This window comes from Spermophilus citellus, assembly GCF_964194105.1.
Source record: "Spermophilus citellus genome assembly, chromosome: 16".
Taxonomy (NCBI): domain Eukaryota; kingdom Metazoa; phylum Chordata; class Mammalia; order Rodentia; family Sciuridae; genus Spermophilus; species Spermophilus citellus.
Window position 1 is genome coordinate 78610972 of NC_138196.1, and position 12840 is coordinate 78623811.

Below are 12840 nucleotides of genomic sequence, written 5' to 3' on the forward strand. Positions count from 1 at the left end.
TCCCCACACTCTGATTGCAGGCTTCAGTTGTTTAAAACAAAACATAAAATGCCCAATTTAATAACTGATGGAGATCAAATGATTAGCAACACAAAATAATAATGAACTGTACAGTAGTGTCACCTCTTATACCAGAGTTGATTCTAGATCATGTAAATGCATAGATGAGAGTAAAATAATAAGAATTTGGACGAAAATATAGGATATACATTTTAGGACCTTCTAATATAAGGGAACAATTGAACAATGAAAAAAGGCAGACATTCTTAAGTAAAAGATTGAGGAATACCTAGATTTAAATAAAAATAATAATGACCATAAACAAAGTGAAAAATATTCCAAACTCATATTTTTCAGTCCACTTACTGCACATAAGAGTTTCCAGAACAGATCAAGAACTTTTACAAATCAATAAGAAAAAAAAACCCAACAAAATGGAAATATGTATAAAGCTATGAATGGCAAGAAAGTGTTAAACCTGACGGGGTAGCAAACATCAAATGTAATCAAAAAATTGAGAAATTTTATTTGGCAGAGAATTGCCAAATGGAGTAAGACACTATTTTACATCCATCACTGGCCAAAATTAAATCTAAGAAAACAAAATGTGATTAGAAGATATAAATAAAAAGGTAGTCTTATTTTCTGCTTTTGAATATGTAAATTGGCACAACAAATTTGAAGGTTGTTTTTTAAATTATGAGTGAAGTTGTAAAAACATTTTTTTAAACAAAAGAAGTTCATTCATAAGTAACATATATCTGGCAATTATACACATATTGCAGTATTGCTTAAAATAAATAGAACTACATATCCAATAAGAAGATAGATGAATAAACTGTGGTATATTCAGAAAATGAAGTTTTATGCCATAGAGAAATAAATGACAAAAGTTCAGGTTCTAAGGGTGATGGTGAGGGCAGGCAATATTTGCTATAGTGCTTATTACGTCTGAGGCAGTGTTTCATGCAACAGATAAAATATATAACTTGTAGGATAAAATTCAAGTAAAGGTAAAATTTTTGCAAAACCAACCACTATTTAGACAAACATCCATAACTAATACAGTTATGAAAATAGGCATGAGAATAATAAACATGAAATTTGGGAGGCTGGTTATCTGGGGTGTAAAAAAGAAAATATAATCTACTGAGTAGGCTTATCCTTATTTTCAAAGACTTGCATTTTTTTATTTTTCAGTGTTATCATTAATGACATGATATTTTATATACTTTTCTTTGAATCTTATATGCCTAAAATACATGACTGAAAATAATAAGAGTGGCTTATAAAGAAGTTAAAATTCCCTTTAAAAGATATATAAAGTTGAAATATTGGAAGCTTCCCTCTAGAGATCAAGAAGGAAGGAAGCCCATTGTCACTTTTTCTATTTATCATTGTCTTGGAAGCACTAACCATTGCAAGAAGGGAAGAAAACAATAAAAATAGGCATAATTGGAGGGGAAAAGAATGCCATCATATTTGCAGACAAAATGGTGATATATGAAATAAAATCTAAATCTAGAAAAAAATTGGAAATAATACATGACTTAGTAAATTTTTTGGAGACATGATTGAAATTGAAATACAGAAACAAGTAGTATTTCTATTCCAGCAATCAAAAAAATATAAAACATAATTCTTAATAAGATTTAATTTATACCACATAAAAATCTAAATGCAAATCTTACATAGGTCAGCAAAACCTCATTGAAGACAATAAAACAAGAGAAAATAAAGACTTTAATAACTGGAGATGTATTACATGCTTGTTCATTGAAAGGTTCAATAATGAAGATGTCTGCAAATTGGCAGAGAATTAATTGTCCCTTCATTGGATACCATTTCTTAATCCTCTTATTTATAAAATAGATTCAGTTAGCATTCAAACAATGAACAAATTTTATAAAATTTCTTACTATTATATATTACATGTTATTAATTAATTCTTGGCTCTACTATATATAAATTTTCTATTAAATAATTTAGGCATATCCTATCCATTTTAAAGATGGTTTTACAGTGGCCTCAATATTAAGCTAACACAATTATAGGACTAAACAAAATCTACTCTCAGGGCTGGGGGTGTGGCTTAGTGATAGAGCACTTGCCTAGCATGTGTGAGGCACTGGATTTGATCATAAAAAGCACCACAAAAAAAAAAAATAAGTAAAATAAAGGCATTGTGTCCATCTACAACTAAAAAAAATTTAAATATATATATTCTATAAAATCCACTGTTTTGTTATGAGTCTGTTATTGGATAAATTGAAAATTCATGAATAAGAAATTATACCAATCATATTCTATTATCCAAGCTAAAATTTTATCAAACCAAATTCTAGATTTTAATTTTGATTGCATTAATGTGTTTTTGATTGTCATTAATGTAAAAATGTTAGTTTTTCTTTCTAACCTCTTTTCCCTCATTTTCTTTGCTTTTCAAATGTACTCTCCTACCAGGTGGCCTACAACATTACAATTGAGGGGAAAACATATACTATGAACCTAACGCAAAAGTAGGTGATGGTGTTACCAACTGTCTTTGTTCTATTTATAATTATTGTTTGTAAATACCCAGAATGCCATTATTTTGCATTTGGAAATGTTACTGAGTGTTCCTTTTTCTCTTATGTTGTTCTTTTAAAAAATACCTTAAGTCTCTGTATCAAATACCTGGGTTGGAATCCACAGTGCTGTTCCTATCTTCCCCGTAGTGATGCTTCCTGGTAGCATCCAATTTGGTTTGGGCTACCCATGGGGTTTCATGGAGGACAAATTTTGATTATTTCCTGAAAACATAAATATGGTTTGTTTTCTAGTTCCTTTATACAACTTAAAGTTGAAGGATCATAGCAGATTCTTGGATGTTGTGAATCATGACAATTTTTTTTAATTAGCATATATACCCTATCACACTGTATTAAGCACTTACAATTGTAATTACCCAAACTCAATCTCATGTCAGTTAATACATTTGGGAAAAATGAAGCATAACATGCTGAGCAAAAAAGAAAAATCAAAATTGATATGATCCTTGTTTCAATAAGAATGAGTTTACCAAAAATAATGAAAGGAAGAAAAAGAACTAGTTTGAAGGAAGACACAAAAAGCTGACTCAAAATTACTTCTTCCTAAGGAAAAAAACTGAGTGTTTTTGCAATAAATGTGCAGGGAAACCCCAGACAGAATCTCCCCAACAGTGATGGGCCTGCAAATGAGCCAGTGGTGAGAGCTAAACCATCCTGTGGATAACTTTCCACATCACAGTACAATACATACAAGTGTTCAATAGAGACGGAAGTAGGTGAAGTACAGTGGGTTAGAAATGTAAGAAGATCTAAATTAAAATGCAGTCTTTGTTGGGCTGGGGATGTGGCTCAAGCGGTAGTGCGCTCGCCTGGCATGCGTGCGGCCTGGGTTCGATCCTCAGCACCACATACAAACAAAGGTGTTGTGTCCGCCAAAAACTAAAAAATAAATATTAAAAAATTCTCTCTCCCTCTCTCTCTTTCCCTCTCTCTTTAAAAAAAATGCAGTCTTTAAGCCAATAATGGTGGTGCATACCTATAATCCCAAGGCTTGGGAGGCAGAAAGATTGGGAGTTCAAAGCCAGCCTCAGCAAAAGTGAGGCACTAAGCAACTCATTGAGACCCTGTCTCTAAATAAAACACAAAATAAGGCTGGAGATGTGGTTCAGTGGTTGAATGCACTTGAGTTCAGTCCCTGGTATACCCGCCCCCTGCAAAAATGCAGTCTTTGCAGATTTATGTTTTGGATTGGAAAAAGGATATAGAATATACGATACAATTAATGGTGATATCATGATGAATTTGTAAATGACCCTTTACTATTCAACTTGCAAAAAATGTATTTCTTTTCTTGTACACAAGCAATCAAAAGGCATTTAATAACCACCTTGTCAATGAGTAAAATTAGAATATAGTTACAAATACTTAATGCTTAATCAAAGAAGCACCAGCTATTTGCAAATTTGGTAGTAATTGTCAAAATAACTCTTGGATTAAAAAAATTATTCAAAGCATTATGGCAAAAATGTCAATAATATGACAACAGATAGAATGTTATAAATCAAACAGTCTAAATGTGAATTACCAGATCTATAATCAAAATACAGTGCAGAGCTTTTGCTGTTTTTTCATTTTACATGCAGCAGATGAGACTCAAGTGTGCAGGACTGGAGAAGGGATTGCGGGGGGGGGGGGGGCAATGAGTATAGTTGGGTCACCCCAGGTGGAGTGATGAGGTCTTCAGTGGCCATTGGCCTTGGTCTGAGACCAGTCCTGCCAGCCCTGACCAGGATACCTTGGTAGTTAATCCTTTTGAGGGTTGGCCAACAGCTTCTGTGTAAACAGGTGGATGTAAAAGTTGCTCACCACATACTGACACCTGAGCTATGTGCAGAACTGGCACCGCCCTGCACCTGTCACAGCTACGCCCCGATCTTTGAGGGCTTTAAAGCAGGTAATAATCAATCACCTTGCTCAAGGCAATCCTGACAAACGTGGGGAGTGCATGGTTACAGCATCTTAAAAGATATCCGAGGTATTCATTAGCATTATTATTAACTCTAGTCACAATGCTGTATAAGTGGTGTTCCGAACCTATTTATCCTCACTGAAACTCACCCCTGGCCCCTAGCAGCCACCATTTTCCTGCCTGCTTTTATGAGTTTGACTCTTTTACATCCCACATATATGTGAGATCATGCAATATCTTTCTTTCCGTGCCTGGCTTATTTCACTTAACATAATATATTTCAGGTTGATCCATGTCTTCCAAAGAACAAGATTTCTTTCTTTCTTTTTAAAGGCTTAATTGTTTTCCAGTGTGTGCTTGATTATTGCTGCAATCAACATGCAGGTGTCTTTTCAACTTACGATTTCACCTCACTTGGATATACACCCAGCAGCGGGATTTCCAGAATAGATGACAGTTCTACTCTTAATTTTTGAGGAACCCCTGTACTCTTTTCCATATCCACGATCCTAACTTGCTTCCCACCTACCTTGTACAAGGGTTCTTCCTTCATCTCATCCCACCAACATTCATCATCTCTTTTCTCCTTGATAACAGCCATTCTAACAGGTGTAAGGTGTTGCATCCTGATGGTTCCATTTGCATTTCTTTGAGGGCTAATGATAGCAAGCATTTTCTTAAATACATGTTGACCATTTGTACATATTGTTTTGAGAAATATTTATTTCTGCCCTCTCCCATTTTTAAAATTGAGTTATTTGTTTTATTGCTGTTCTTCATGTATTTTAAATATTAAGTATTAACCCCTTACCAGTTGTAGGGTTTGCAAGTGTCTGCGTCCATTCTGCAGGTTGTCTCCTCCCTCTGCTGACTGACTGTCCTGCTGGGCAGAAGCCTTCTAGCCTGGTGCTGTCCCCTAGTTTTAGTTTTCGCTTTTGTTGCCTAGGCTTTTTTGGTCATATCCAAAAAGACTTTGCCCAGACCAACGTCACAAAGCTTTCCCATGTTTTCTTCTAGTAACTTCTGGTTTCAGGTCTTACATTGTTGTCTTCAGTTCACTTCTAGTGTTGTGAGACGAGGATCCACTTCCATTCTTCTGTAGGTGGACGTTATTTTCCATATGTGATTTTTTTGGAAGAGACTGTTCTCTTCCCACTGTGGGTTCCTGGTGATGTTGCCAAAAATCAATTAACTGTAAATAAGTGGATTGATTTCTCTGGTATCTCTTCTGTTCCACTGGTCTCCATGCTGTTTGGATTATTACAGCTTTGCAGTATATTTTGAAATCAGGTCATCTGACGCCTCCAAGTACCTCCTTTTTGCTCTGGCTATTTGGGAAAACTTAACAAGGAGGTGGAAAATCCACACGCTGAAAACTCTTTTTCGGCCAACCTCTCTACTTACAATAAATATAGTAAGTATCTTTTTAAAAATGAAAGTTTAGGAAACAAAATTTCCACTAAGTACCCTTTTATCTTTATTTTTACAGAGTATTTTTACCTCATAATTTTAAAGTTTATGGTTATGATGGTACAGGAATCATGAAGCCTCTTGATAAAGATTTTCAGGTACGATTTTCATTATCTGTTGTACCTTTGCGATACGAATTTCTCTGATCATGTTATTTAGGGTCCACATAGAGTACAAAGGGTGGAGGTCATGTTTTGTTTTGATGGGAACCCATTCATTTCATTCTGACAGTGTGTCCTCAGCTCTATTAAACAGAAGGTTACTAAGTCAAATATCATTGTCATGTTTCTAAATCATTTGTTTCATGTGTGTGCTCATGTGTTTGTGGCAATAGGGGTTGAATATATTGTGAAATGCCTGGAGTGAAGACCAGAGTTTGAATCAGGGGAAGCTAAATCTGGAACAAAAGGAGAATCTAAAGTGTCCTCTGAAGAATGTTCAGGGACTAAATATTTTCTAAAATACATGTGGACCATTTGTACATATTGTTTTGAGAAATATTTATTTCTGTCCTCCCCCATTTTGAAAATTGAGTATTTGTTTTCTTGCTGTTCTTCATATATTTTAAATATTAAATATTAACCCCTCACCAGCTGTAGCCTTTGCAAATGTCTCCGTCCATTCTGCAGCAACAAAGACAGGGAAGCTGCCCGGATCCCAGCAGGCAGGATTGGGACACCTACTTAAATAAGAAATAAGCAAACAATGTAAAAAGGGAAAACGAACTTAACGCATTCGGATTAATGGGATAAGCAGCTGTCTCAGTTCTCCTTGGGCCTTACAGAAGTGGTGACAGTGTGTGGAAAAAAGCCAAGTGACACACACATGCAGATTTAGCCAGAGAACCTGTCACCTTCAGCTTCCTTGGTATCCACCCCCCAGGGCAAAGTTTGATCAGTGGTTATTCTCAGCGTGACAAAGTCCTCTGTTTTTAAGGACACATAAAATTTCATGCATATTTGGAACTAGATAGAATTTTCATGTATTTGGAATACTCAGGGCTTCATTTAATGATGTCTATAATTTTTTTGGTGAAAGTAATTGAAAAATAATGGGTAGAATTTGTAGGGTTTGTTCATGCGTAAAGGAGCCTGAAATGCTCTTTTTGTTTTGCTTTTGGTCTGCTCTACCTATTGTTGTCCTCATCTTTGTGGTTGTTTTCCATTTTCATTCGAGATTTCTACACAGTGAGTCCATCATTTAGAGAGGCTAAGATTTTAACAGAAGAAATTATAGACTTAGCCCTTGCTTTGAATTTCATTTTTAAATTTGCCATCAGAGAAGGCAAATACAAGTGAGTCAATGTAAATAAAGAAATAATATGTACTGTTATATGCAAACAAATACTTATATGTGCAGGGGTGTGTATGTGTTTGTGTGTATGTGTGCAAGAGTGCGTGTGTGAGTGTGTGTGTGTGTGTGTAAGAGAAAAATCATCAAAGAGCTACACAGGGCCACAATATCCCACATTTGAATTTTATAGTATTCTGCCAAACCCAATTCCACTGCATACCTTAAGAGGTATGAAAGAAAGATATGCATGCAGTTTAAAAAAGACTAAAAAAGAATGCCTTAATAATAACCAAAATGTGGTAAGTTCTTGAATGTTGGTCTCGAATGTCATGAATATATGTTGTTGTATTGATATGTTATGCTATAAGCCTATTTCTACACTAAAGAAAACCAAGTAAAGTTCATTAAATTAGATTTAAAACAGATGATTTTATTGAATTTTTTCATAAATTTTGCAAGTGGCATTCATCCCTAAAAGCACATCGTTTTGAAAAATAAAGACATATACAGAAGAGCCAATTGGTCAGTTATTGGCATCAGACATTGGTCAGGCATCAGACATTCCAAAGGGACTCTCTTCTGATACCTACATGTAGGGGTCAGGATTTTAACAGATTAATTTTGGGCAGGCACACACACTCAGTGTGTAGCACACTGGGAGTTTCTGTTATCTGCTTTTTTTTTTTTTTCAATTATAGGTCATACTTTCCTGTTTCCTTGCAAGGCTTATGATTTTTCGTTGGAAATGGGACATTTTAGATGATTTATCGTAGGCAATCTGAATACTGCTCTGTCCCCTGGGGCCTATAATTGTTTCTTGCTTGATTATCTGTTTGGCAACTGGCTGTATAATTTTAGGGGGATCCAGCTTAGGGTACACCCAACTGTCAGGGTGGGATGAAGTGGAATGGCAAAGCTCTCTTCGGCCCTCGCCCTGGCCACATTAGCATATTAAATTCTCCTAACTGTTGGCGGGTTGCTCTGTTGTCCAGTTAAACTTGGACTGTCCAGAAGGGACGGACAGTTCTGTAGATCAGTGACCCCTCCCAGCCATTTGCTGCCCATCCATCTCTCTCAGACCAGCCAGTCCTGTGGAGGCTGTCGAGGTAACTAACCCACATCAACTTTGGAACATTCCCTTGGGCTTCTCTGTGCTCTGTTGTGAGTGAACTCAGCGCATCTGGGAAGAAGTTAGGTTCTGTTTTATAACCTGCTTCTCCTACCAGGAAAGCCCTGTGGCCTGAGCTGGGGAGCTGAGTGCTTTACATTCCATTCTCCTGGAGCCAGGCCTGCCTGTTGCAGGAGTGTGCTGACGGATGTGGGGGTCTCCCTTCCAGTCCCTCTCTCATCCTGGTCTTTGCTTCCAGAGGCATTTCCTTAGTTCACTGCTTCGTCTTGGCTCAAGGCTGCTGTGCTGAAGGCCTTCCTGCAGCAGGAGTTGGGACAGTTCCTTGGGCTGATTTGACCCACATGTGATGGGGTGGTTTGGCCGAGCCCTCTTTGGACTTCCTTGTAGGTGCGGAGGGAGGGTCCGTGGGTTCTTCCTTTGCTGATGGCATCTGGACACTGCAACTGGAACTTTCCCCTCCAGCCCTGGAATAGACAGCCTTGACCTTCACAGGTCTCCTTCAGGTCCTCTGGCAGCTCCAGCCTGCTGGCTCTTTTGGTCCCTCCTGTCCATCATTTCCCCCACTGGCACCTCCTCTGCAGCCATACCCTCTGTGACATTCTTAAAGCTTCCTTTCTCTCACATTTCTTCAGATTTGGGATTTGGCAACTTTTATAGTTCTAATTTTTATTTTTATTTTTTTTTTTACACTTTTTGAAACCTTCTCAGTGTATTTCATTTAAACTATGTTTTGTTCGAGTTGTATTTTTGGGGGGAGGGGTGTGTACTAGAGAGTGAACTCAGGGACACTCAACCACTGAGCCACATCTCCAGCCCTATTTTGTGTGTTATTTAGAAACAAGGTCTGGCTGAGTTGCTTAGCACCTCATTTGGTGAGGCTGGCTTTGAACTCCCAATCCTCCTGTCTCAGCTTCCCAAGCCACTGGGATACAGGCATGTGCCACCATGCTTGGCCATCAAGTTAGATTTTTATACTCTCTCTCTATTTCTCTGAATTTCCTGATCCCCCTTTGTGTCCAATTTTTCTTTAATGTTCTCCATCACATTTTTAATATCTGTTTTAAAGTCTTTTTTTTTTTAATTCCTATTCTTGGGTTATTTTAGTGTCAATTGTCTTTCTGATTTTCCTCTTGACTCTGTACTACATTTTCCCTTTTATCTGAATATCTAGCACCTTTTAAAATCATATACTGGCCACATTCAATGGCACACTTAACCCTTGTGCCTTTTTTTCTAAAGGGTTTCCAAGTTTGTTCTAGTAGGCGAATATCCTGGCGGGAACCAGATCCTGACTATTCCACTGCACTTGCAGATAGACAAACCCTTTTCTCTGTTCTTCGGCTTTCCTGGTCTTGGCTCCTTCTAGACTCTCTGGAGCCTCTTTCCCGAATCCTCGGTCTGGATGTAAGTAGAGATTGCACCCGAGGAGGTAACGGTGCGCACTGGGGTCCTGGCTCTGCGCCTCCTCCCTCCTCTCTTGGACACAGCCCCTGGGTTCCGCACTCTGAGACTATGGCTTCAGCCTGAGGCTAAAGGTCTGGGTTTGCTGTTGAGGTGTCAGGCTTTCTGCAGCTCTGCCTGGGGGTGGGGGTGCTTTCTGGAGGAAACCCACCAAATGAGAATTCAGCAAACGCAGTTGCCTTCTTTCTGGTATCAATTGTACTCTCTTTTTCTATCTGCTTTTGTAGCTGAAGTTTTAAAAATATATACATACATTTTTTTCAGTATTTATAATTGATATCTGTGAGAGGGTCACACCTCTATGAGCTATTCTGCCATTGCACTCTAAATAGTTGTTTAAAAATAGGGCTTGGGGATATGGCTCGGTTGGTAGAGTGCTTGTCTGGCATGCACAAGGCCCTGGGTTCAATGCCACACACACACACACACACACACACACACACACACACACACCTTGAATAAGAAACCATCAAAATAGTTGTGTAAAAAGACTTTCTTTTTTGGATTCATATTGTTTTTTTTCTACCAGGCAGAATTATGCCAGAATAATTTGGGGGTGGTGGGTAGTTAGGTTTTGATTATTTTCACTTTGTCCTAGTGATCAAGAAAATCGAATTTAGTTTTCAGAATATGAAAGAGTGTGAAAATTAACACATTCTTTATGAACCCGTGGGAAAAAGTTTTGGGAAATTCTTACATTCATCTAATAATCTTATAAATCCCTTGTGCAAATATTGAGTATTTGATATACACACACAATATCTGAAAACTCTATCTCCTAATAAATCTGTATGTATTTTATCTTTCAGAATTTCTGCTACTACCAAGGATTTGTTGAAGGTTATCCAAATTCTATGGTGATGGTTAGCGCATGTACTGGATTAAGGTTGTAATATATAATTGTATGAATCGCAAAATGGATTCCTTACTTGAAAATTATTTTTAACAATGGCTCCTACCCTTATAATGAATTAAGATTATTCTCATACTTAGAGATCGTGAAATATAGTTAGGCAAATACCAATCACATTACTGTTCTGTAACTCTTAGTAAGTTTGCAAATACTCAGTAACTTCCTACTGTACCCACTAAGGATGATAATAATATGCATACCACAAAAAGAACTATGTAGCTCTTAGCTAACTTTTTTAAAGTGCAGCATTTTATTTATATACTTTTCTTGGAATTTATAGGGGCTTACTGCAGTTTGAAAATGCTACTTATGGAATTGAACCCCTGGAATCTTCAGTGGGCTTCGAACATGTAATTTACCAAGTGAAATATAAGAATGAAACTGTTTCTTTATATACTGAGAAGGATATTGAAATAAAAAATCTGCCCTATAAAATACAAAGCATAGAGGTAGGTGATCAATTGAGTAAACTGTATAGTTGTTACTCTACAGCAATATGAACACTTCAGTTTTTCAGAGAAACTACTCATTTGTACACACCCACACAGACACACATATGGATTCATGTACCAGAAACTGTATAGCTTATAAGCCTAAAAACTAGTTTTATAACTTAACTGATAGCTCTTTAAATTTCTGCAATATTAGCTATGATGATCCCCTCATTCATTTCTGAAATATTTCCAATATTTTTGTGTTCAGAGAAGCCAAGTATATTTCAATTAAAGCATGCATGGCTTGTTCAAACAATTTGTTGTTTTAAAATTTTAAATCACATCCAATTTTTCTTTAAAACACATCATTTGTTGCATTTGCTTTTAATGCAAATACATATGTCTTGGATTAAATCTACTAGTTTTTTTTGTCTTATATCTTTCTTCTTCCTTTACATCATTGTTATTAATCAAGTGTTTTTAATGGTTTTAGTTTTTTCCTCTAAGGAGTATTTAATTGGTGCATTGTTCAATGTATTTTGTATGATGTATTACCTAATTATAAGTACAAAACATATTTACAGTAAAATGATGTTAATGGTCACTCTGCTCAGGAGCTGACAAACTCCAATCCTCAGGCCAAATCTGGCCCACAGTCTGTCTATGTAAATGACGGTTTATGGGAACACATCCGTTGTATACATAACTTTTATGTACATTGCTGTGTCAGCCCACTGCCCACCTGCCCAACAGACACCTTTCCTGGCATTCTGCATCCCTTTATTACCTGTCTCCTGGATGAAGTGGACTTCTTATTTTTCTTCAAATGAGATTATTTTTCAGGAAATTAATGAATGAGTTATGAAACTACCACCAGTTCCAGTCTCAGAAATGAAAATGAGCAGGATGACTTTTGGGATGTGAGCCAGCTAACACTTGTGTTGGTCAGAACCAATCCATAGTTTTGAATCCCAGTCCATTAATCCAGCATTTCAGGAATTGAAAGCCAGTAGCCTACTCTTGTTTAGGGACTTTAATGACTTGTAGTCTTCCAAGCAAAGGATTTCAACTTTCTCAGTAAGGCCGTGAAATATTTTGGTGCTTAATATTGCATGGAAACAATAGGAAATCAGACTACAAGGGAATCTTGTTCACCTTTTAAATTTAAAACCCTTGATTTGGACCAGAAGAGAGAATTTTAAATGATAAAATGAGTAACCAATATGCCCTGAATTTGTCTTACTGACTTTACTCAACTTTTTCCTCCTTGAAGTTACTATAACCATTGTTTTTCTGATCTCTACTCAAATCCCAGGTTTGCTATTTATGCTCTCTTCAATGCTCTCTTCATATGTTTAGGAACACATTTTAACTAAAATGAGATTGCCTTGAATGTTCAAGGGATTAAATGCCAATGTGAAATAAATATAATAAAAATTTCTTCAGCTTCTGAGTTTGGATTTTCTACTCTACATGTAAATACTTGTCTCCTGCCTGTGGGTGGTGTTACTGTAGTGACTGAATATTATGAATTCACTACCCTGTTGGGTCGGAATGTTTGCGAAGCCTGTCTGTCTGTCTGTCCCCAGTGCATTTCTTATAGGTTGTCGTCATGTAATAATTAGAGTGAAAAAAGACAA

The 12840-nt window shown here is 36.8% G+C and overlaps 1 protein-coding gene across 1 annotated transcript in view; it reads left to right on the plus strand.

Annotated features, from left to right (window-relative positions):
* Positions 1-2436: 2436 nt before the first annotated feature.
* The window catches only part of ADAM2 (ADAM metallopeptidase domain 2), a gene marked incomplete at its 5' end in the record, with an annotated part of 60852 nt that continues 50448 nt past the window's right edge, over positions 2437-12840 (plus strand). Inside the window, 4 exons of the mRNA XM_081269505.1 lie at positions 2437-2519; positions 5990-6068; positions 10663-10739; positions 11047-11215. Coding sequence (XP_081125631.1) covers positions 2437-2519; positions 5990-6068; positions 10663-10739; positions 11047-11215 — 408 coding nt within the window. The remainder of the gene's footprint in view (positions 2520-5989; positions 6069-10662; positions 10740-11046; positions 11216-12840) is intronic.